The sequence below is a fragment of the Haliotis rubra genome, unplaced genomic scaffold, assembly GCF_003918875.1.
Source record: "Haliotis rubra isolate DU_JTF1 unplaced genomic scaffold, ASM391887v1 Scf628, whole genome shotgun sequence".
In the NCBI taxonomy this organism is placed as follows: Eukaryota; Metazoa; Mollusca; class Gastropoda; order Lepetellida; family Haliotidae; genus Haliotis; species Haliotis rubra.
Genome location: NW_025767333.1, coordinates 348506 through 376068, shown reverse-complemented (window position 1 = coordinate 376068; position 27563 = coordinate 348506). Strand labels below are relative to the sequence as shown.

General features: G+C 39.0%; 1 protein-coding gene across 1 annotated transcript; it reads right to left on the bottom strand.

The window, feature by feature from the left end:
• Positions 1–27563, bottom strand: LOC124256436. The gene is made up of 6 exons (XM_046690432.1): positions 27445–27563; positions 5812–5951; positions 5152–5281; positions 4735–4884; positions 639–1214; positions 1–19 (listed from the first exon to the last, which is right to left on the bottom strand). The coding sequence occupies exons 2-6, from the start codon at positions 5828–5830 to the stop codon at positions 1–3; spliced, it is 894 nt and encodes a 297-aa protein (XP_046546388.1). The 5' UTR covers positions 5831–5951; positions 27445–27563.

Below are 27563 nucleotides of genomic sequence, written 5' to 3'. Positions count from 1 at the left end.
TTAGAGTGTCATCTCCAATCTGTAAGAATCCTTTCACATCAACATTGAGCTTCATAGCTTCAATAAGGCATTCATACATGTAGTACCATCCTCTCTTGAAGAGCTCCATGTATATGAAATACCCTGATGTGGTATTCTGAACATGGGATGTAAACTCCTTGATGTTTGGTCCACAGAAAATGATGTTATGGAAATATGGGCGATACATGGCTTGTAATAATGGAATGTTTGAATACAATGCTGGTTCGTTAAAGGATATAATAAGTGCTATATCATTTATGGTTTTATGAGGGAATGTTATGTTAGTTTTTGGACAAACTGTGCGAAGAATGTCCTTTGCCTCTTTCCATACAGATGTGGAGTATATCGGTGTAGATATAATTCCTGCTGTAAGATCTTTCTTTAAATGAATGACTTTCTTCTGAATAGTCCGTTTTGGAAGTTGATAATAGATAGACCTTAAATCAGAAACCCATTGGTCCACTAAATGTTTATCTCGCAAAGTAACGAGTTGATGGTCTTTCATGAGTTTGACCAAGTCACTCATGCATTGTAACACATCTAAGTCCGCTTTACATTGCCAATACTTCAACAGATCTATCACAGGTTTTGAGGAAGTGTTGTTCATTGTATCTGACTCTTGTTGTACAGACAAGGGATAAATCCCAGCTCTGCCCCCTATATCCCATAAGACCCGTTGCGCCATAAGATCCCCATTGTTGACACCCATCAAAGGAAGAGCCCAGAGGGCACTGTACTGGAAAATCATCAGATCTGAACTAAAGAAGGTGAATGTTTTGAATGGAAGGAATATTGGGGGTTGTACATTAATTGATTCAGAATATGTGGCCTGTTCTTGTGTTGTGCCTGTACGTCTTCTATGCATTTGGGGAAAGTATACTGATAGCATCAAAGCGTTTACATGATCTTCAATGTAAAATGCATTAAATGGCGAGTTCTCTTTCAAGAGACTGTTTGATTTGTTTCCAGTAATGGTTGGTTCAAAGAACGTTTTGTTTGTCATAAGAACTAAGCCAGACCGGGGAAGATCATCAGCTATTCTCTTCAAGGTTTCCGACACAAGTGTATTCACGTGATGAAGGAGACACACGACATTTGCTCTGTGAGATATGGCATAGATGTAAGCCTTGTTTACATCATCAGCATCTTCATCTGATGTGCTTATTGTGTTCATTGTAACACACCATGGTAACCTGTAAGTAAAGAAAGTGAATGAATGGTTTGTGACATTGCCTTTGCTGTTTTGTAGTGTCGCACTCACCATTTTCCTCCTCTACGACGGCATCAACCTGTGCAGTCAAATGTCATGAAGCAAAATCTAGAGTAGTTACAGTATCCACAAGCTGCAAGACAAACTTGACTTGGGTGAAAACGGATTCTCCAAACCCTTTCTCACCTACTACCTCTACTCAAACAGGAGAGTCACTGCCTGGTACATCTCAAATACAATTAGGGACATCCCCTGATCATGAACCATCTTCTCAGTCGTCAACAAGGTCTCACTAAAACCAAAAGTAAAAAGCCAGATTCATCGAAAAAGCTTAGTGGCAGGGCCCGAAAAGGGTCAGACAATAAAATTCAATTATACAACAAATATGGATCTCTTGAGGATATGGACGTGTCCGAAAACGTCCGTAGTAGGGCACACAGCTTGTCGCCCACCAAAAAAGTGCTGGGTAGATCTCCAATAAATCCCCCCAAAAGATAAGTTATCAGAATAATGTTATACAGTGGAATTGCAGAGGTTTAAAGACTAATTTCAATGAATTGCAGCTTTTAGTCTAGGTTTTAACACCATCAGGGTTCTGTCTGCAGGAGACCTATTTAAAACAGACAGATACTTTTGTCCTGCGTTCTTTCAATGCATATCATAGTTTTTCACCTCCGGGTGACAAAGCCACTGGAGGATCTCCCATCCTAGTTGAACAGAACGTTATCCATAGCCCTATTTTACTTACTGCCAATCTGCAGGCTGTTGCAGTGCGACTTACTTTAAACGTTGCGTTTACATTATGCTCTTTATATATCTCTCTCCGTCTTCAACGTTTCACCAAACCGATCTTCAAGCTCTATATGACCAACTGCCGAAACCATGTATTATCATGGGAGATTTAAATGGGCACAATCCACTCTGGGGTGGTGCAACTACAAACGCTAAAGGTAAACTGCTGGATGAGTTTTGTTCAGATAATGATTTATGTATTTGTAACGATGGTTCCAACACTTATTTACACCCTGGCACAGGAACATATTCTGCTCTCGACTTGTCAGTTACAAATTCAGAACTACTGAATGAATTCGAATTGTCAGTCCACGAGGATCTCTGTGGAAGTGACCATTGTCCTACTATACTAAAACCTGTAACTCCATCTGATGTTCCTCCATCATGAAGGCGGAATTTTAAAAAGGCTAATTGGGCTCTGTATGAAACACTGTGTGCTGCAAAACTTAAACTTGAACTTTTTATTGACGTTCCTGATGCTGTCAAGTGTTTTTCTGATGCACTGAACATCATAGCTGATGAATGTATACCAAAATCCTCTGCAATTCCACACATTCGGAAACCTTGGTTCAACAATGAATGCAAACAAGCTAGGAAGGCAAGGAAAAAGCAGAACGTTATTTCCGTCGCCACCCTATAGTGCATAATTAAGATAAATTCAAAATTTGAAATGCTAAAGCGCGGCGTACCTTTCAACTGAATAAACGCCAATTTTGGAAAAATTATGTATCCAAAATAAATTCTCGAACGCCCATGTCTAAAGTGTAGAACATGGTACAGAAAATTAAAGGTAAAGGTACTAAATCTAGCGTCCATCATCTTAAACATGGAGATCAATTACTTACTGATAAATCAGATATTGCAAATAAACTGGGTGAAACTCTTGCTAAACATTCTTCCTCTTCTAATTATGTGCCTAAATTCCAGCAATATCAAAAACAACAAGAAAAGAAACCTATTAATTTCAATTCAGATAATGGGGAAGACTATAATGAACTATTTTCTATTCATGAGCTCCATACTGCTCTTGAACAAGCTCATGATACTCTTACAGGGGCTGATAACATACATAATCAACTCCTGAAGCACTAACCAGAATCCTGTCTAGAAACTCTCTTAAATATTTTTGATGATATTTGGATATCAGGTAAATTTCCTCCCTCATGGCGTGACGCTATAGTAGTACCAATACCTAAACCTGGACGCGATCATACGGATCCGTCAAATTATTGACCTATTAAACTAACTAGCTGTGTTTGCAAAACCGTTGAACAAATGATAACTAATCGACTTGTTTGGTACTTAGAAACAAATAACCTTATAACAGATATACATTGTTGTTTCCGTAAAAACAGAATTACTGTCTATCACTTAGTGCGTTTGGAATCCTTTGTTAAAAACGCTCTAATTAATAAACAACCCGCTGTGTCTATCTTGAAAAGGCATATGACACTACGATGAAATATGGCATTTTAAGAGATTTACATGGCTTCGGATTGATTTGCCTCAATTTATACCCAACTTTTAAATGACACAATTTCAAGTCCGCGTGGGTTCTACCCTGTCTGATCATTACAATCAGGATCAGGATGTTCCCCAAGACAGTATTTTGTCTGTCACAATATTTAGTATAAAGATAAATAGTTTGTGAAAAGTTTTAAATGATTCAATCGATGGATCACTTTTTGTGGATGATTTTAACATTTCCTGTAGTGGTAAAAATATGCATACTATTGAACGGCAACTGCAGTTGTGTTTAAACAAGATACATAAATGGTGTCTTGAAAATGGCTTTAAATTTTCTAAAACGAAAACTAATTGCATCATACATTTCTGCCATAAATACAAACCACATAAAGACCCTGAACTATCTCTAGATGCCACGCCCATTAATGTTGTCAAGGAGGCCAAGTTCTTGGGTCTACTTTTTGACTCACACTTAACGTTTCTGCCACATATTAAATCCCTTAAAACTAAATGCCTGAAGGCACTTGACTTGTTGAAGGTGGTTTTAAATTCTAAATGGGGAGGGGATCAAGCTACCCTCCTTCATCTATATAGATCACTGGTCCGCACCAAGCTTGATTATGGCTCCATGGTATACGGTAGTGCTTGTAGCAGCTCATTATGTTCATCTTTGCAAACTATGCACGGGTACTTAGTGACGAAAACGTTATTTTCAAATATCACAAGGATCATCAGATCCTGATTTTTTTGTTCAAGTGTTTCTCACCTCAATTTGGAGTTCACAAAACTTTCTTACAGCTGACCCTGGATTTTTAAAAATATTTGCATTCAAGCAGCTTCAAGCGAACGTGAAGGTGATTTAACAACGAATGTAATTTTGCCATTGTCTAAATAATCTCAGTTCTCTTACTTACAACCCGGCCCATTAGGACAATTACCGCTGTACTGTTTTTTTACTGGTGTTTGGCCTAGTTTGAAGTGAACTAAGGCATTCCGAGCAGATGAATAAGATGACTTTACCACTACTGGGGGAATAAGTCAGAAACCAACAAAACAAAGTAAAACACGGTAAGAAGTACTTTTGGATTTGCACACACGATGACAGGATTCTGGCATACCTAAGACAGTATATAGCCATCCATACCCCTGTGAGTGGAAATATCTTCTTGTCATTGACATCAGATGCAGAACTGCAAAGTTTCAGCAGAAAATGAAAGCATGGATACCAATGCCCAATGTTTTACCTGCAAGCAGATTCTGATTTGGTTGACCTTTCCAGCAACAATACTCTCCACCCTGCCACTCTGATGTCGTTCATCTCAGCAACCGTTGATAGGATCAGCCATTTGTCACGTGCAGCAGATATGTTCTGACGTACGGTATAGGGGACATCCCTTGAAAATAAACAGACAAATGTTTGTCACCACAGTTTTGCACATGGTAGATCACCACACCATAGTCTTAACATGATGTGAACACTGGCTACTTACTAGTAAACTGAGCTTTCCATCTAAATAAAACAGAACCAGGTATAAAAGATATATAAATATTTACACTTTACTATGGTGTATGCTAAAATATTGAATTACATTATGGACAAATAGCTGCGCTTGCCAAATGATGATTTCTTTAAACAGTGTAAAATAAGCCTTTATACCTACCCATTATTATCCCCAGATGGTGAAGTTGCTGAAATCCGTGCATGATTCAGCTTTGACAACTCAGTCCAATAAAACTGATATACAAGAACCACGAGTAACAGGACAAACGTCGAAAGGACGATCCCCTTTTCTGTCAATGAATAAATCAATCAATCACAGTGTACACAAAACAAGAGGGGTGAAACTATTCTTGAAGTATGCTATACCTCGCTTAGATACATTGTACTGACTTCGAGAAACCAGTTCTTGTTTTATCCCCGAGATGCCGACCGCTATGCAAGGTAACACTAATTACCACAATAAGCACGGCGCTGACACCCTAACATACTGGAATGCAAATGTAAAAGTACGTGCTTCATACCTAATCTCAAAAGCTGTTGTTCGTATGTCCACCTTCTAGCCCTGGTGCTAAGACATTTTTGTGTATAAATGTCATGTTTGCGTCATACTTACAACTGTTTTCTGAACGGATATAAAAGATGATCAGTACTTGCAAAGACAGAGGGCAACAACTCATTATCACAAATTGAAATATTTCAAATACTAGAATTTATAATGTTCACTCGGATATGTAATCTAAAAAAATAACTATTGGCTTAATACATAACGATTCCAAGTGGTCATACAAAAATTATATGAATGAGAATAAATACTAAGAACCTGTTCGTCTCTGCATCATTACCCGCGTCTCGATGTAAATGGTTTGACGCTTGTACCGGGAGCTGAAGGTTTGTGAAGAGGCCACAACACGTCCGTTCAATCTTGACAGCAGGGTAGATTTGCCTGAGACAGCCAACGATCTAACACAAGACACAAATCGAAAATTTACAAAATTATTACTTTTGTAAAGTTCATATTTACAACAATTTACAAAGTTTTGTAAAGTTCATATTTACAAAGCTTGTAATTTCTTTTCGTTAATTCAAAGGATTTAACACCTGCCTCTTTCAGTTTCTCCTTTTCCTATGATGGATCCCCTGTTTTCACATCTCTCCGATGTCAGTGACAAGTCACATTCTAATATAATCCTTTTATGCGTCATAGTAATGCAGCTGGTCCTGACACGTTAAGAAATAAAATATGTATTTTTTCTCAATATTTTTTTTTTTATAGTTAGAATAATTTTCCATGTAAGAATTTTTATATTCACAATCTTCTGTGAACAAGTAGGTTCCAGTGAGTGAGTGAATTTAGTTTGACGCCGCTTTTAGCAATAATCCAGTAATATCACGACGGGGGACACCACAAACAGACATCAGTCATTGCAACCATGTGGGGAATCGAACCCAGGTCTCCAGCGTGACCACTAGGCTACACTACCGCCTTGATCATCAAGGAACGAGTTCCATAAATAGGCATAACATTTACTCAATCTGCATCCTTCTTATTGTATGTTTCAAAATTCATATTGACAATGCACCATTTACACGTGCCGTACAAACAGCACATACCATCACGTGCATGCACGGGCAAACAGCACCTACCAACACTTGTATGCACCTCGCTACATAAGTGAAATAATCTCGAACGCAATGTATAACCCCATTTTAATAGTTTACTTTGAAATATCTTATAATATTTTATAATTTTATAATTCAGGTTAGCTAAGCCAACATAAGGCATCAGTCTGTAATGGTCAAGAACAAATCCAATTCCCTATGTATATGTCCGTGCGCTAGATATGAAAGAGGTCACTATATTTGTTTCATATCTATATCCATGAAAAAAATCCCAGGGTGACAAGAAATATAATCAAGGACTGTATGGTAAGAGGGTATTACTTCTTCTCTTTCCAAAAGTCAACACCACTTCATGTGAGAAATATTCATTCAGTTCCAACATTTATGCCACGCTGGTCATCACATTCAGATGCCATTGATCAATATCAGTGAAGATCAGGGTTAGAATTAATCTTCAGCTACCCATGCTTGTCAAAAAGGCGACTAACGGGATCGGGTGATGGGGCTCGCTGTGTGCTGTTGATCACTGGATTGTCTTGTCCAGACTCGATTCTTTCAGACCACCCACATATAGCTGGAATATTGGTAAGTGCGGCGTTAAACAAACGAACAGGCAAACAAACAAACATTGATCAACCAGTCTTAGAGCACGACTGCATCAGCTCGCTGTGGTTCCATTTACTAAAAGGCTCGAACACTATTTGACAAAACAAGAACACATTCACATTCAGTGACACAAAATTCCACTACGGATCTTCATGTCTACTCAAAGTAGCATGTAGGTGATGTACAAACTCATGAATTCCAAATTACTAAATGTTCAAAGACCAGTTTAAGAAATTGAAAGCACAAATGACTTTTAAATAAAAGAAGCGAGAATTTATAGACAGAGAAACTAAGAAAACAGACAATTGTAAAAGTGACAGGTTCCAAGAAGTATCTGTTGAAACACTGGCAAAGCAATTAATGGATATACTGAATATGAAACAGAATGGGGGTGGTGGGACGGTGGGGGTAGGGGTGTGTGTGTGGTGGTGGTGGTGTCATTGTCTTCAGAGAATGAATACGAGACCAGTGGTATCGCAAATAGTTTTAGTCAAGGCGATGGTTTGTTCTATTGATGAATTCCGGTGTCGGTATCTGCAATATCCGAACGTGGTATTCTGATGTTTCAAGTTTTCAAAATTAGATTTATATTCTCTGTGTGAGACATGTTTAACATTTGAACCTGTTGTATCAAAATAAAATAGAAGAATGCATACTTTGAGAAACATATGATGACTGTTCACAAACAATTATTTTCATAAATATACCCAATATTAAGTGCTGCTGCAACAGGTGTATTCAGGTTATACAGATATCTTAACTACTGAAGTGATGCAGTCAGCGTATCGATGCCAGCACAGTGCCGAAACTGCTCTTGTTAGAGTACAGAATGGCATCTTGGAAGCTGTTGATACCAGTGGAGCTGTCATTCTTGTATTACTAGACCTAACAGCTGCATTTGACACCATCGACCAGACCATCTTGCTGCAGACCCTAAACCATGGATTTGGTGTTGACAGCTCCGCTTATGACTGGCTTCAATCATATCTATCTGGGCGCACTCAGGCTGTGAAGATGAAGAATAGCATGTCTATGAAGGTAGAACTTCGCTATATGGTGTACCTCAGGGATCCGTCTTAGGGCCGATCTTATTCACCATATATACTTCTTCTTTGGGAGATATAGCCCGCCGTCATGGTCTGTCCATACATCTCTATGCAGATGACACGCAACTATATCTAGCATTCAAACCCACCGACCAGAGATCTATCAGCACGGCTTTCTGTCGGATGACACTCTGTGCAGAAGACATCAAACAGTGGATGGCTTGCCACTTCTTAAAGCTGAACAGCGAAAAAACAGAATTAATGATCTTTTGTTACAAATCTGCACAACAGAAGTTGAGTCTTCCATCATTTCACATTGGAGAACATGTCATAAAACAAGCACATGAGGCAAGGAATCTTGGATTTGTCTTTGAGTCAACTCTCTCAGCTGAATCACACATCAACAAAATCTGAAATCTGACAGCATAACAGCTGTTCTGAAGCGCCTTCATTGGTTGAAAGTGGAGAAAAGGGTGAAATACAAAGTACTGATGCTTGTGTTTAAGTCAAAACACAACTTGCGCCACCTTATCTTCAGTATCTCATCACAGATTATCAACCAGACAGAGCCTTACTGTCAGCTAGCCAGAATCTGCTTGACACTCCATCTTCAAGGTCAGCAACCTAGTATGGTGACCGTAGATTTACAGCAGCAGGCCCAGCACTGCGGAACTCACTTCCAGAAAGCATATGATCTATTTCGTATCTTGATGATTTCAAGAATGCCATCAAGACTAACTTGTTCCAAGAGGCATACAGATAGACATTCCCAGCATTGTGTATATCCATACGTTGTCACACTTTAGCATCGCTTTTGAGCAGCTCTGCTCAGCTAGTAAATGCGCTATATAAATCTTAAAGTTATTATGTTTTACAGATTAAAGATGAAAATGCAGCAGAAAGGGTTCGGGTGATCCTGGCACAGTCAGGCTGGTAAGGCTCATCATCAGCTCAGGGCCCCCTCTACACGCAGCCCTGACAGCGAATGGGACTTTTCCCAGGAAACACTGCCTAGTCGAACCCACCAAGACCTTTTCGGAGAATATGAAGGGTCCCCAACACTGCAGCCTTCTGCATTACCCAGAGCGTCAGAAGGTCTGTGCTCCCGGTGGAGAACCCGGGCACTCCCCTGGTCTGCGCCAAGAGATCAGGAGGTACCAAACCAAGGGCACCGAGAACAATGGGGAGCCTGACGACAGTGTACTTGGGATGCAAGTGACACATTTCAAAGGCGAGGTCCGCATATTTATCATGCTTGTCAATCTTGTCAATCACATTGCTGTCAAAAGGGACAGAAAATTCAATGATATAAATAAATTCGCTGGCTTTATCAAAAAGAACAAGATCAGGTTTGTTGGCAGGAATTCTTCTGAGGCTGCATATGGGCCTGTTCCACAGAAGTTTGAAAGCATCATTTTCCATGATGCCCTGGACATGTTCAGGGTCGTACCATGGATTGACCTCGGAGTCAAAGCCACAAACATGTCGGAGACGGTAGTAAAAGCAACGAGCCATGCCATCATGTCTTTTAAGATATGCTGTTTGTGCCAAGGTAGGGCATCCACTAACAACACAAGAAAAAAAATGGTGATTTCCAAATATTTCCAATTTGGAAATATCATATTTCCAAAAATTTCCAAAATTGGAAACATCATGTTTCCAAAAATTTCCAAGGCTTGGAAATATTTGGAAATTTAAGAAGGATTTTAGTACCACTTTTTTCAATTTCTCCTCAACCCAAGGATCCCCATGAGTGTATAGATGTTTCACGCATCTTTTGTTCTGTTCGAGTTCTTATTGTTGATATACATAATGCATCTTGCATGTGACATATTTTTTCATGAGAACTGCAGGAATAGGCCGTATTTTGATATTATGCATTTGTGCTTTATATTAATGTAATTGCATCTGACGTGTGAAGAGATACGTTTCTGAAAGTCGGGATCATGTTGAAAGTAAGTGTTTTCTATTCGCCGTCCTATGCGATCAACTGGGAACCAATTCTATATAATAGTATAACTTCACTCATCTGCATCCTTCTTGTTCTAAGTGTCAAAAATTGATATTGACTGTCAGTATGGCTAGCATTTTTAAGTGTATGTTTTACTGTTATCCACAGAAGCGCAAAACAAATTTCCCTTGTTACTGTTTGTATAAACACAAATTACATAGACCTACGTTACATCATGGATTAAATAAAGGTTTACCGGACTCACTGGCTGACTGGGCAGGGTTTATTAATGTCATAAAAGTGAATCCTTGCCAGGGAATAATAGACATATCGTTGCAGAATACATTCTCTAATTGGTACCGTCTAGTTAACACCTGTCACAAGGGATGGGCCGTTTGGGTTTATGGTCAGAGATGGTGTTATGCAATTGATGTATTCACGAAATATCATGACTTGTTTATAGATAATTGCTTATGTTGTCCACACACGGGCGGACTGAGGCAAAAACGGTGGTATCTTCTTTTGCCAGTCGGGCAAAGTTGTTTATTTAAAGAGTAAGAAGATTATGAGGCATGGTCGACTGGGTTTGTTTGTTTAACTAATCCCACACGGCCTTCACTAGTAGAGGGAATGATTCTGGTTCAGTTATTACATGGCTGTTCTCCATACATCTCCATGTTCCCCATACATCTCCATGTATCTAGAATAGCAATAAATAACAATGTTGTTTTACTGTAAGGTATATTAGGTGCCAAGTTATGGCAAGTTTTCACTTTATGATGGCAAATGCTTTGGTGAACTTTCAGTTTGTTCCAAATGATCGAGGTGGTAGACGTTTAGTGTATCAGGGATATAAGTTTCGAATTATGACTAGCAAGCGGGATACAACACATTGGAGATGTTGCTATCCTTCTTGTTGAGCAACGATTAACACCAGGGACGACTTGATCACAAGCTACAGAGACCATTTCCTTGTCGCCTAATCACAATCATACATAACACATAACATACGTAACTGTACACAATGTTTAGCATTATGTAACTGCGTAAATATAAGAAATTGATAAGGTACTAATCACAATCACAATCATACATCATCAATGTCCACAATTATGGTTCATACACAATTGACTTTAAAGTCAAACAAGATGAGAAACAGCATCTCCATATTCTATCATGGTCTTCCTTCCTGCTTGAAGATAGTCTTTTTCTCTCTGTAGTCTGTCGTTTAGTTCTCTGTATTTTCGTTTTCTGGGTCATTTATGTATGCTGAACATAAAAATACAATTGATAGTCCACTTGTGTCTTTCTTGGCTTGGTCATCTCCTCAGTCATCCCCTACCATTGTCTTGCTAATTAACATGATCTGGTGATCATCTTAATCCCTAAATAAACAACTTGCCCGACTGGCAAAAGAGGAACACCCTGCAAAAACAACCCAAATGAATTCCTTCTTTAATAAATTATAGTATAACTAATTAATTTGGTCATTTACAATAAAAGGTGACTAAATGTTTAATACATTATTCACTTTAGATCACGTTGAATAACTTCTAAAGAATCAGTACACAAGTTCATCTCACAGATGATTCCAGAAACATATAGTTTATGAGATTCTAGTTTATGAAAAGCATTAAAGGGCCACTGATCGAGAGCGATTAATGTTTCTCGCCAACAGTCTTATTACGAAACCTAGCTGCAAACTGGTCAGCCCCTACTCCCTCGACCGTGACGGACGCGGGGACACTGCTACTGTCCGCCTTGGCAGAATTTCTTCAACCTAATCAGTGGGACATTAGGAAGGGTGGATACCCATCAGACGCTGTTAATTGAAACTATCCCCAGCAGTTCTTGTCTAATTGTAATAAAGTATGCCAGCAGTGTAGGCTTTTTCAGATTTTCAAATGTTTTGATGGTTTAGTGACTGATCCAAATTGATCCTATTTCTGTGTTTTTTACCTCAATATTTAATCGTGTAAGAATATGATGTCTATTACGTATGATATGATATCAAAAACACACATTAGATATATTTGAATCCATAAACTAAACAAGCCCACTTTGCCATTGCAAAATAAATCTGAAATTGTACTTAGGTACATAGGTATATATACATTTTTTAACTAAGTACACAGCAAATGCTTATATATATTTCCTATGTGACAATGAAGTTCCGTTCGTATCCTCAAAACAGTGTTGGCCCATAAGTTGTTGTTTTTTCAGGCAAAGAAACTTGCATGCAATACAGCGATTACTAATCTCTTGCTGTAACCCTTGTTTGGTGGTAAACCTACACATATGTTATTTGTCATCATTCACTTGATGGTCAGTCAAAAAGGTATAATTAGTGATAACACCACTCAGATTATCCGACAAAGGTTCCCATTTGGCATTTCTTGTGTCTGGAGTAAATACTCATCATTATAAATTGAGGTCTGATGTGGCAAATGTATTACATCTTATGTAATACGCGCATGGAAGTGCAGTAAGAGGAATTATCAGCTGAGTTACAAAACAAACATCAATCAAAGGATTAACCGATAACACGCTAATTGATTAATTGCTTTTATCCTGCACAGCGGATTTGTAAAAGGTAGTGTTTATGTATGTAGATTCACTCGTCTATACTGAATACACCCTGTCGTTAAGTGCCTGTGTAAAAAACAATGTCCTTCCTTCAAAGGATTAACCGCCAATACATTGATTCATTGCTCATTACTGGCTAACTAAATTACTTTTTTTTTAAAATGGCGGACATCATGCAATTAGTTGCCAGGTGTGCTATCTTGGGTGACCAATGGGACTATACACCAATGTGAAAAACCTGAAACAATAGATTTCTTTTTTCGCATATTAGACTGTTAAAAGACACATGTCATGGAACAGGATACTTTGTCAGCTGCAGATGAATGGCATCTCATTCATTTATGTGGATATTGATGGATACATTCCCCGAATAAGGTAATAGCTTGATATCGTTGCTATAACTTTAGTCTGTTTTAATTTTAATATTTGCATTTTGTTTTTATTTATTTGTTATGACATTCAACAGAATCATTTCTTTTTGCCGTGAAGTGTAATAAGACAGACAACATACACCAGGTCGCACTCAGGGCGCGGGTGTGAAATATGATACACGTTGGCAATTTATGAAATGTCTAGATATTACAATCTTGTTATAAATTCACTAAGTATAAGCATTCTATTAAGTTTCAAAGTGCATACAAATATGATAGTAAACTAATTAGGATTTAAAGACAAAATATAAAGACGTACATTGACTTCGTTATCAGTCCTAACATTTTTTACCACTGGCAGATGGTTAAACTTAAAAAGTTAAAACCTGCATTGAGAACACAACGTCAATCGTAATCCAATGCTTGTTTGATCAGCATTCTTGATTTACTCCCACTTTGCCAGTAGTTAATCTGACTACATTTAACGAATATCAGATTATAATTAACACCCTAATTAGCAAGGTCATGTCTGGCTGGTTTTTGCCAGTTTCTGAGGTGTCCTCTCACGCAGCCAGATTCTGTCAAAACAGGTCTCTAACATAGCCAGAGCGGGATCTGGCTGACCAGGGTTAGTGTTTTGATAACGTATGTCCAGATGAGCCATATAGTCAACAAAATGCTCAATTAGTGAGATTTGTGAATTTTGTACTGAGACACATTTGGATGGTATTATTTGAATTTCTTTACATTTGTCATATTACGTGTGCTCAGTTTGTAAGATTAGTAAGTTTATATTTAAGTGAGATACATTGATATGGTATTATTTGAGTTCTTTACATTTTACAGAGAATGTAAATACAAATATGCTTGGTGCAAAAGATGTAGTGTATTAAGAAAATTAAGAGAAATGGTGGCTGAAAATGTTAACAAATGATGCTTCTTTGGCTGTAATATTACACACACATGGACACCACATATATCGAGTGCAAGTATCCACTTCTGAATACCAGCCTAATCATTGAGAGTGCTAGTAACCACTTCTAAATCCTAGCCTATTCACAAAGTCAACAATCGGTTCTAAAGTCATGTTTTTTTGCTGCTTGTTAAGAACCAGTTCTTAAGTCAAGACTATTTATGTATGTTAGCATCCACTTTTTAACAGTGATAAACAGTGCCAATACCAATCAACACGTGTACGACAAGGTAACATTTTAACTGTTACACTTACAAATTCCATTCACATATGTATTCCTGTATGGACCAATGGATTATAAGTGACACTGGGCGGTGGGACAGCCTTGTGGACACGAAATTGTGCAGAACTATGGATTGAGAAATAACTAAATTTTACGTTGTCGTATTAGACTGGGATGCAGCAACTTGGACACTGCATTATCTAATCTTTGAAGGACTGTTGTAATATGTATTAGTTTGGGGAGCGACATTAATATAGGGGAAACACTGTTTGTCAATCCCACTGTACACTACTAGTGGTACAAGAATAAGTATTGTTTAAACTATACACACACTTGCATACATCTTCAATCGTGTCGCATTGTAGACATACACTATAGCCCTAGAACAAAGGCTCACCCTTCAAGTGGCTAATGCTAATTCCCTGGCTCGCGTCTCTCACCTAGCCATAGTGCAATGTTGTCTTAACAAGACCTTTCTAGGAAGACTCGGGCTAAGTGAGAGTGAACCGTTTCTGAGTGTGGTGAGCCATGAACAGTGTTCACCACATGCAAAACAATTTTAATCAATAAGTGTTCACAATTTGTAGCTTCAATTATCAATTTCTTATGCTGTCTCCCACTTAGTGGGATTGTAAATATTTGTATTGTGTTTGTATTTGATTAAAATGACATTACATGATTATAAGTTATATATGTATCATTTATTTATCTGTAACTAAATTTATAACACTAATCATCTGCTAAAAATGATTAAAATGTTAAAGAAACATTATGTGACTATAAACTGTTATGTTATGTTATAATTATATATGTATAATGAATGATTTGTTTATTTTTGTATATCTGTAACTTTATATATAACATGAATCGTATATATTTTTGTAAATTTTGTAAAATGAAATAAATTGGCAAAGTGTTGAATCCCAAACTAATCCCCTTTGTTGCACCATTAACGTTAATTAATTGCTTGACAATGAAACTGGCAAAGTGGGAGGACACCACATTCTTAAAGTACGACTTTACAAATGCCGATTTCTTGTCGATTTATAGAGGGGAGATTTTATATTTATTCCCACACCGTTATCAATATAAAAGTTACTACAACCAGGTGAATAGAAGTATATATGCATAATGACAACCAGCAAATTAACAGATAATTTAGCAAGTAGCACATCGTTGGATGGAGGCAGCAGGAGAGTAAGATCAACAAATTGTAAACAGGCTGATTGGATGCTAATTGAACAGCTGATTGACAGATTCTAGCTGTAAATCAACTTCAGTATGACAAAGTCGAAATCCACTCCATTGTCAAAGTGATGGAATCAATCAACATTCAAATCAGCTTGTTTATCCTGAACGATGTACATCGAAATGCCGCTCTATTCAATAAACAGGTAGTTGTTATCACTTAAGTGATAATATTTCGTTATGTACCCCCATACTGTTTACTGCAGTATAAGTGAGATCTGATTCAGTTTGCGAATGACCACACTTTTGAAGATTATTTAAGTTCTACTTTAGTAAACTGCATCCTAAAAATTTGATTTCAGATTGAAACATCTCATTCCGAATTTGTGTAATCCTATTTCAGGTACTAAGAAATGCTGTATTTTTACATATTAGATATAAATCTATCAGTACCAGTTTGATGTGTCTGGTCATGAGTTAACTAACATAATGATTATATATTTATTGTCATTACATGTGTCATTTATGCAATTATAATGTTCTCTAAGCCATTTCATCGTACAGCATTTATTTCATTCAATATTTTCAATCTCACATGATGACATGAGAAATGTTACTGTTCCAGTTAAGTTCTTTCTTCAAGTGTTCCAACCAATATCGTCATTATGGTTACAAACGGCCTGATTTTAATACCTATCAAGTTAGATGTTATATATGAGTGTATACACACACATTCACACAAAACATACGTAATTTGTGAATTCTGTTCAGACGAAACAGAAATATCTAATTTGATAAGAAACACTACTTAAAGTATCTTCCCTCACTCTGAGAGATGCATGGCATTATTCGTTCAGTTTAAATAATTTTATCCGCATAAAAGAAGGGATTATAACAAAAGCTGAAACAAACTTCCGTATACTAGCATTTCACCAACATTGCGACATTGACCATGGAATCATGTTAATTTCAGTCTGATATTAATGTCATAATTATGCGAGGTTCCTCATTCACACATTCATACCAACTGACAGCTCAACACAAAACAATATGCAACCAACCAAATTCAATACAACTTTCACCTGCTGTGCATACCACACTGGTGATTTTGTATATTTGTATACATGCAATATTGTGTATGCATATGATGTTACATGCAATATTAGTAAATTAAAAATGTCACCATATTTTCAAATAACTCATATTCGTATATTTGCTATTGCTATATGCATTAAACAAAATAGGATAAACTTTACTGTTTACCAACAAGCGCTGAATGCTTGCTTTTCTACAACAGACTATAGCTTTAATCCCCATTGTTGTAAGGATTAGTACGGTCCAGTAATTTCAATCTCAAAACAGTACGTGCAGGCAAAAAGATAACACCCCGAAGCTTGGAACTTGGTTTTCCTTCCAGAGGCCGTCTTAAATGACTTGACTCACTCATAAATCAACAAGGCAGTACGCCTTGTTAATTGGTGAATCTTAACTGCCTTGAATCACTCATCAATTAACAGGGGATTAGGTCTTGGGGCGTGCAAACTACAATCCTTTACCATCACCCACCAGTTATCTCCCCTTGTGGACATTTCCATAATTGGAAATCTCATATTTCCAAGATTGGAAATTTTTGGAAATCTCATCTTTCCAAAATTGGAAATGTCTTGGAAACATCATCTTTCCAAGACATTTCCAAGCTTGTTAATGTGGACTTTTTTCCAGTGCAAGGTGTTGGACAGTCTCTGTAAATTCATTACACAGTCGACATTTCATATTGATATTTTCTTTAAGAATCACATTTTGGCGATTACGAGTGGGAAGTGACTGGTCCTGAGCAGCAAAAAGGAAGCCCTCAGTTTCACATTTGAGATCACCCGACTTCATCCAGGCGAAGGAGTCGGTGGGATTGCTATTCTGTTCCACACACTGCATGTACACACGATGCAATAGCTTTCAGAAAGCCTCTCCACAAAAGACCGACTCTGGGCAGACTTGGTAAAGGACTTCACCTGGTTTACTCCCATCGCTGTACCGTCCAGGAGTACATCACCATCATCAAAATCAACCTCAAATTTCAGATTCTGTCCAACAACCTTGGCATGCTTAAAATAGCTGTGGAATTCTTCGCTTTCATCACGAGTCTTCACATGCATCACCAGAGGATCATCCGATGCATAAATATGTGCAAAAGTACACAGAAGAATTCTATCATGAAGAGCCTCCACATTAATCAAACGCCGTCCTCCAGAATTGACTGGCATGTATAAACGGTTGAGAGAGGAACGAGGGTGGTGGGCTCTGTTATCTGACATGATCCTTCTGGTCAGGCGGTCAAGACTCTGAATGTCTGGTTTTGTCCAATCAACTACTCCAAAGGAATAGGACAGGACTGGCACAGCAAAAGTATTGGTGGCCTTGACCTTGTTTCGCGCATTTAGCTCAGAGCTCCAAATTTTCTTTAAGCGAGATTAATACTCGGCCGGATTTTTGACTTGAATTTGGACATTCTGGAGCTTGTCTCGAACTTGCATTCCAAGATAGGTGTAGGCCTGATCTTCCACAAGATGCTCAATAACTCCTCCCCCATGTAACTTGACCGATCCACCATTAACTACCTTGCCACGTTTCAAATGAAGAGTATTACATTTGTCGAGTCCAAATGGCATGCTAATATCATTAGAAAACGACTCGACAAGGCGAACCTGCTTTTTCAAATTGGTATCTCCTTTGGCAAGGAGCTCGATGTCATCTATGTAAAGGAGATGAATAAGCGGTGTTGGGGATCTGTGCTGAGGAGGACCGGGATGGTAACCCTCCTCTCTGTTGAGCAGAAAGCTCAAAGGATTTAAAGACAAACAAAAAAGTAAAGGACTGAAGGAGTCCCCTGGAAAATTCCCCTTCTGAAGTCTGCACCTGCCCTTGCGAGTACATCTTAGGTTGAGTCGACCAGCAACTCATTAAAGACTTGTGTAAATCAAGTAGTCGCTCCGGGAGGTCAATACAACGAAGAGACTTCAGAATCCATACCTGAGGGACAGAGTCGTATGCTTTTTTGTAGTCAATCCAGCACGTGGAGAGGTTGCGATGATATGTTTTAGCCTCTAGTGCAGGGGCTTATGTAGCAAAAATGCTTCCCGTGGGAAGTGCATGTTAATATTGGAACCACTGATAATTGTGATCAGTATTGCATATGGATTCAGAAAAAAACATGGTTCCATTTTTTTCTGATGATTATAAGTGTCATTCTGGGGTAACTGAACATCGGTACCCATAATCGAGCTGCAACACCAATGTGAGAAAAACATATTTTTATAAAGCTATCACAACATAGGCATGTAGTATGTCAAAATGTACCTTGTGATGGGTGTTTTACAACTACCATATATATCATGAATCACAACAATATATGTATGCATAATAATCACTATGATCATAATTGCTTCTGCCAAAACGGAAGGTTTGTCACAGAGGGTATGCATTTAATCCTGTTTGTGTGTGTGTGTATTTATGTGTTAGCATCTTTACTCAAATACTGCTAGACGGATTTCAATGAAACTTTCTGGATCTCTTGGGTATGTCCCCAGGTCAAATCAATTAAATGTTGAAAAAGTACACTCTTCAAGAAAAGAAACGCAAAAGCAAAATATCATTGAAACATTTGGTCTTCTTCAATTATGTAAATCAACGAAAATAAACGGTAGAGCATTGAAATTATGTAGAGCAATACATTGATATCTCGTGCACATTTCACAAGAATGACAGTTATCATAGTCATTACTGCTGTCCACGAGGTGACGTTGCCTTTACTGCCTTGTATGGCCACCTCTTACTGCTAGAACTGCACGACACCTCCTTGACACAGATTGAATCAGTTGTTGGATGTTTCGTTGTGGAATCCTCCATTTCTCCTGCAGCATGTTGAACAACAGTTACTGTTAAAGCCTGAATGGCGGATTACGACGTTGACGTACACGTTTATCTATCTGATCCCACATGTAATCAATTGGTTTCAGATCTTGGGATCTGGAGGGCCAGGTGAGGACATTGATGTTGTTATTGTCCAGGTAGTCCACTGTAGTACGTGCTGTGTGAGATCTGGCGTTGACCTGGTGGTACAGCTCCCTTTGGCGGTCGACAAGACAATGCACTAGAGAACAGAGAATCTGGTCGGTATATCTCGCGGCCGTAAGATTGCCTTGGACGAGCACCAATTCCGATGTACCCCCACATCATCACACCGCCTCCACCAAATCTGTCCACTTGCCTAATGCAGTTGGATGCAAAACGTTCATTGCGTGGTCTGTAGACACGTTTTCTTCCGTCACGTTGCTTGAGGGGATACCGCGATTCATCCTTTAACTATATGTACCTTCAGTTTGAAATGCACCATGGCTGCTCCGTGTCACACCACCTGACGGACGTTGATGTAATCATGTCAGAGAGGGGGCAACTTGTTGACATCTGGCATGCACACCTACCTCTCGGATACGGTTCCTGATTGTCTGGTCGGACCTTCTCCGGGCTCCAAACCGTTTTTGTGCTGTGTCCCTGGTGGAACGATGGCAGTCACGTAGGTGGGTTACCCGGATGTAGCGATCTTGGGCTGTGTGGTGACTCACGGTCTTCCTGGTCTTGGATGGTCATTTGTCGAAATGGAATGCACAAAACGATCCCACAAACAAGTTATTGTGCTGGGATGAATGCTGAAGGTCCTCACCACGACACTCTTGGAATCCCTAGCTTGTAATCGTCCAAAGGCATTATTTCGGTGGGCACCGTTGATACGTCCCATTTTCTCATCCAATATTTGCAAGGGTCTTTTATAGTCATAGGTTGCACGCGAAAAGCAATAATTGCGGCTTTTGGTTGTGTTCCATACCAGTCAAGCTCATCATGACAATCATGACATTTGCGTACAAACTTTCATTTTTATGTTATGAGTGTATGTTAAAGTACATGTACACAGAGGTACTCTGAAAATAAACATAATGATAAATAAATGGAGAATATGAATAATAACAAAAAGTTATGGAAGGATTTGAATGAATCTTGGTGGTTAAGTTAGGTACTACACAAGGGATATCTGCGTACGGTTTTGTGAAAGAACATTAAAGTACAAGTACACAGTAGTACTTGTACTTTAAATGTAATAGTGAAAGGAAATTGCTGTGCAAAGCAGAGGCATGTTCTCTAACGAGGGCCCTTCTAGTTTCCAAATTAAGGGGAAAAAAGAATCAATGCTTGTGTTTGAATGACAAATAATGTCGAAGCTTGTATTTCAACAGCATATTTTGTTCTTTCAGGTTAATGACGGATTGATTGACTATGCAAGTTACTTAACAATGTGAAAATTAAAATGAATATACTAGTGCACATTATATATTGCACTTGCATACCCCACTTGTAATATGTAGTTATCTGTGTACTGTGATATAATTTCTCACTCCTGTATTAATACATTCAGTTTGTATTGACTGCAGATTTGGCTTTATGTCATTTGTCATTTAATTAACTAGACACGAGTGTCACTTGTGCACGACTATATGATAGTCACATTAACCTTACCTGGGTACTATTATTACTGCGTATATAAGTGTGTCATGGTAGTATATATTATGAAATGGGAGAATACATCAATTGAATAAATGACTTCGATTGACATAGGCCAATACTTACATTGTTGGTGTCCGATGAAGGAAAGACAATATTTGATTAATTTATATGATTATGTCATATTTTATGTCACCAAATTGAAATTAGAAGCATATTATGTGGTTATCTCTATGTCAAACATCATAAGCTGCATTTTGATATGCTACATGACTATGTTGTGATAGGTTTATGAAAACATTCTCGAAATGGTGTCGCAAGCAATTTTGGGAACTCATATTCAATCTCCCCAGAATGACACTTATAGCAAACAGAAAATGGAACCATGTTTTTCCTTAATCCATATACAACAGTGATTACACCCCCAACCCCCAACATCCCTTTCTGGCACCCTTCTGCTCTCTGTAATTTATATCATTTGAAGAGCAGTAAGATGACACGAGACTTCACCCTGTGAAGATTTTATATTGAGTATTCAAACATGTGATAGGGCGGAAGTTTTTGGGATCAGTCAAGTCTCCTTTTTGTGGGGAAGGAGTATTGTGCGACCTTTGCAGAACCATGGAGGAACATCACCTGTGTCTACAAGAGAATTGAAACAGTGAAGTAATGGTGTTGAGACACAGGGGAACAGTGTCCAGTACCGGTTTCGAATGCCATCAGGCCCTGGAGCTGTATTAGATTTGAACTTTTTGATGACACTTTTCAGGCAATCTGGTGAGATGTAACAGACAAACGACCTAGTTACTTTCCCATGCATTGCATGGTCATAATCACGGACCCATGGTGCCTCCAGGTTACAGTCGCCGGGTACAGATCACAGCTGTTTCCACAACCTTTCATTGGCATCCATGGGAGGCCGTTTATCATGTCACCATCACCCTTTGTTTTAAGTTGCCTGTAAAAGTGTTTTTCATTATTTCTAAAAAGTTTATTTTGTTTGATGAATTTATTTTTCTTTTCCCATTTTTTCTTTCTTTCAATCCAAACCTTTATTTTGGCCTTTAGGGGAATCGACAATTTGGACAAGTATCTTTTTTTTCGTTGTTTTGTATTTCAGTTTTAATTTTCTCCAAATTGCCTTTTGCCGTTTAGACATAGGATTCCCTGATGATCTTAACTTTGGGCAAAAGCTATATCCAGGAAATGTATTTTCTAGTTTCTGTTAGTTTCACTTGAAACCGTTTTTTCTTTGGTGTATTGTTCTTAGTACTGGATGTGGCTTTTTTTTTGAAACTGTGTGAAGTTCCTCGAAGGTTGAAGCGGCAGCATGGACACAACAACTTCATGTAACGAACAGTCCGCAGACAGTTTCATAGAAATAATATCATTTAATAAATTAATTTCATTTTTGGGAAAAGATTCAGTTGTTTGTTTAATTGGACTCCGTTTTTCTAAAGTCAAATCAGATATTTCATCATAAATAGAATGAAACAAAATATACACAGGATTTTCGGAAAGATCTGCAACTGAGGATGATGAAGAGAGAGAATCCGAAATTTCGGGGCCAATTGGCTCTATGCCGGAAGAGTTTCCACCAGGAAGAGGAGAGAGGTTAACGCGGACGTCCATTAGAAGTTTTGGGTTTGCTGCCACTTGAGCATTCTGTTCATGCAATAGTTCCTGACGGGCATCAGTTATGGGTTGAACTGGGTCACGGGGCAAGAGAGTTTTTAGCCGCCGGAATTGATCTCGGAGATTATGCTCCGTCAGGAAAGCATACATGGGCATGGCATTGTCCCAATGCAGCTTAAGCGACTTGCCCTTTATTCGCGGATTTGCAGGCCATCCTGTCGCTCTTGCACACTCAAGTTGTGTGGTTTTCATGTGGTTTGACCAAGATAGTCTTGATCGGGTGCTGTGCCTTCCCCTGGGGCAAGTCCCATCTTCAGTGTGGTTTGTTTCTTTACCGGAGGAAGGCTGACTGGGCTGCGGAGGTAAAAGATGGTATTCTCCTTGGCTTTCGGTAACCCAGTAAATAAACCAGGTTCGGGGGATCAGCCCTAACTGGGTGATGCACGTTTGATTAAGGGAATAAAATTCCCCTATCTAGGCCCACTACGGAGAGGCGTACATCATCAGGCCCGTATTATTATGTTTTACAGATTAAGGATGAAAATGCAGCAGAGAGGGTTCGGGTGATCCTGACACAGTCAGGCTGGTAAGGCTCATCATCAGCTCAGGGCCCTCGCCCCCTCTACACGCAGCCCAGACAGCGAATGGAACTTCTCCCAGGAAACACTGCCTATTCGAACCCACCAAGAACTTTCCGGAGTATTTTATCATTATCATTATTATTATGTTTTACAGATTGAAGATAGTATGCAGCAGAGAGGGTTCGGGTGATCCTGGCACAGTCAGGCTGGTAAGGCTCATCATCAGCTCAGGGCCCTTGCCCCCTCTACACGCAGCCCAGACAGCAAATGGGACTTCTCCCGGGGAAACGCTGCCTAGTCGAACCCACCAAGAACTTTCCGGACAATATGAAGGCTACCCAACACTGCAGCCTTCTGCATTACCCAGAGTGTCAGAAGGGCTGTACTCCCGGTGGAGAACCCGGGCACTCTCCTGAGTATTATTATTATTATTATTATTAAGATTGGTACGGACCAACTGCAGATTTTATTCTAGCTGAAAAGGGTCTCAGTCTACAATTGCTTTGTTTAATATTCGGGATTCACTTACTCTTACTGTACAATCTAGCCCTCAATTCAGTTGTGAAATTAAAAGGTACAACTTATTGTAATGCGTGGGATACCAACGGCCCTTGAAATACATATATTACTGCATCAAGCCATGCCAGCTGGAGTTAAAAACGTTGGGGGAAGAAAATGTTTTCTACCAACACCATTGCCAACATTGTATCCGCAACCTGCCTCATATCAAATACAACGTGTAAACAACAGATTATTTTAGTTGTGTTGTAACTTGTAACATATGTTTTATTATGTGACAAATGACACTTGTGTGGGTTAGAGTTGGTTGGTCAATTCCAAACTTGTCAGTATTCCATTTTTCTGAAGGCGGTCTGTAAATCGCAATATTCTGAAAGTGGTCTGGTGTTTGATATCCACGTTATCAGGTTAGGATGACACGCTATCAGCCAGGTCACAGAGCTTGACAACACAGGTTGCTGGGAAGCATTTCTAATCAGATACTATCCCGTCCATTTCCTTGTCTTGCTGGCCACGCATAACAAATCTATTTTCTCCTACAAAATAACATATATATTAATCAGTCAATCTATATTTCTTTGTGGTGGAGGCTACAGGCCCGGATTACGTTTACAAATGACATGATAAATAAATTACACATGGTTTTATTAAAATATCTGCATACATTTGTCAAAGTCACACCGCATTATAAACTAGTGCTCAAAAGAAACTATAAACCACAAAATATTACATAAAAACTCACAAAAATAGAAATGAAGTGATAGAACCATACCGTGCCATGTCACACACGTACAGACCCATCCTTACCGGGAGCAAACGGCGGAACAAGTAAACGAATCGCGTAAACAGCGCAAAAAATCCAAAACGACTTTTTTCAGGTGTAACACGAAATGCGCGTGGATACTGACGGTATAAAACAGCCTACACGACACGTGATCAATAAAGTAGTGAAAAGAACACAAAAATATCCCACGAGACAAATCGAAAGAGAGAGCTGTCAGAATGGCCTAACAAGGAGCTAACCACATCGTCATTGCCAGAACCTTCGGTTGCACCCGAGCAAGTGTCATCAGACTGATGCACCGACTAAGAAAAACAGGCAGTACATCAGACAGTGCTAGCAGCACTAGGATGCCGTAGCTGTAGCCATGCAGTGTGCCGGAGACTAACAGAACATGGTATTCGAGCACGTCGACCCTACCGAGGAGTGCATCTGACGAGAGTAGGTTTTGCTCGTACAGTAGGTGGACGTTTACCTGAATTGCGTTCAGTGTTCATGGCAGCCTGGATACTCGAAGATACAAGGATGAAGTTTTGCGACCAGTTGTATTGCCATTTATGCAGCAAGATCCACGTGGTATTGTCTACCAACACGATAGCGCAAGGAGACTAAGTGAACATGGTATTCGAGCACGTCGACCCTACCGAGGAGTGCATCTGACTTTTCAAAACCAACGTCGTCGATTGACATGACCCAGGCGAGTTCCACGTTGGCAGATTTTCTTTCTTCAAGGTAAACAGCCACTAGAACCAGTAGAGTCAAGAACATAGAACGGTTTTCACGGAGAAGAGATATTCACTTCAAATATTTAGCTGAGAATGAATTTCCAAAGGGTTTCGGGGAACTTATATTGCTCACTGGGATCTAAAAATAGATCATGTGCATAGCAACAGGTTGGGGTTACACAGGTGCAAGGTGACAACCATGACCCTGTTCTCATGTCCAAGGTCAGCAGTACAAGGTGAGACATAACTACATAATTGGGTCACACAGGTATTTGAACAGTAGATCAGGTGCAGGATAAAAATCACAAAATGGTCGTCATTTTTCCTTATTTACCCAACCGCCTCCGTGTTGTAGGGGTTAGAGCGTCCGCCCGCCGGGCGGAAGGTCGCGGGCTCGATCCCCGACCACGTCATACCAAAAGACGTTAAAATATGGTACTTGTTGGTCCCTGCCTGGCGTTCGGCATTAATGGGTACAACAAGGACTGGTCGGCTCGGAGTCAGTATAATGTGTCTGAGTGGGGTATTCATGCTTCACTGCGGCATGGTATCTCAGTGGGCTAGCACTACAAAACCATCTTCACTCTGGGCAAATACAAGCAGCCGCACATACACATACACGCGCATGCACGTCGTCATATGAGCGAAATATTCTCAAGAACGACGTTAAACCCAATTTCACCTCACCTCACCTTATTTACCTCACTATACAAAAATCAGGACTTCACACATGATTGAATATAGCATGCCCGATACACTCTAATACATTACCCATGAAGATCTGGGTTAGAATTGGTCTTTAGCAACCAATAATTGTCGTAAAGAAGCGACTAACGGGGTCTGTGCTGATGATGTTGATCACTGGATTGTCCGGTCCAGACTCGATTATTTACAGACTGATGCCATATAGCTGGAGCATTGCGGCGTTAAACAACAACTAAACTAAACTAAACTAACAAATATATTACCCGAGTGGACAGTTACAGAACGTACACAGTGTGCATAGTCAAAAAACATATTGAAAGGTAAACAGCATAATAATTTTTTATATCTGCAGTTAGTTATTATATATATAATTAAGTGTGAAAGACTGATATTTCTGTGTTTGAGAAAAGTGTGAAAATATCCCTTTGCCGGAACAACTTTACGGCTCAATTTATTTTCTATCCAGTATCTTGTTCCACAACACAATAAATGGCAATTTAAACACATGCATTTCACTATAATTATGCATTTGGTCAGCAAGTCCACGCATCGAATGACCAACTTCCGGTGAAGGAAACTAGCATCGCCAAGAAGATTGTCCCGAAATAACACGAGTGGGTCACGAATTCCATATATATTTGTAGTTCACCTTTTGTATTCGTGCGCCAGAACCGAGTTTTAACGTATGGGCTAAGGCCAAAAGGATTGTTTCATGGATATTATTTTAAGTACTGATCTTATTCAAACAATCACAATGAATAAAAAATAGCAACTGTTACCGATATGTGTTATCTGGTTCTTAAAAACTTTTCGAATACCCAATTGAACAAAGAAGTGGAAAGTGTTTAGTATCCAGTTGGGAGAATTTGGATTATGCTAAGCGAATTTTCTCGGTATTAATTTTACAAAAATGGAAGCGTATAATAAAAAGAATAATTCGTTGCGTCTGGCGAAACATGATCTGTCACCTCGTTAAGAACGCAATATATACACGTCACTTGATCACAGATAAATCGTATTTCACATGTCACAGGAAATATCCTTTATTTATAATGAGTGAGTGAGTTTAGTTTTACCCCGCTTTTAGCAATATTCCAGCAATATCACGGCGGGGGACACCAGAAATGGGTTTCATACATTGTACCCATGTGGGGAATCGAACCCGTGTCTTCGGCGTGACAAGCGAACGCTTTAACCACTAGGCTACCCCACTGCCTCTTATTTGTTATGAACATTAGTACATGAGTATATCAGAGAAACACACTAGAGTATAAACCAAACAGCAAGGCCAGAGGTAGAAGCATATAGCTACTATGTAATAGATCATGGTTGAGATATGATAAGATAGTATGGTAAATAAGTTAACAATGTAGAATATAGTCAAGTTTCTTACCTGAATCAATAAACGTGAGTTTATGTCTCAGTCACAGAGTATTTTGTGACTGTCTGTCGTCCGCATTTTATACCTGTGCACGCTATCACAGAAAAGCATTCGATCGATCTTATAACTTG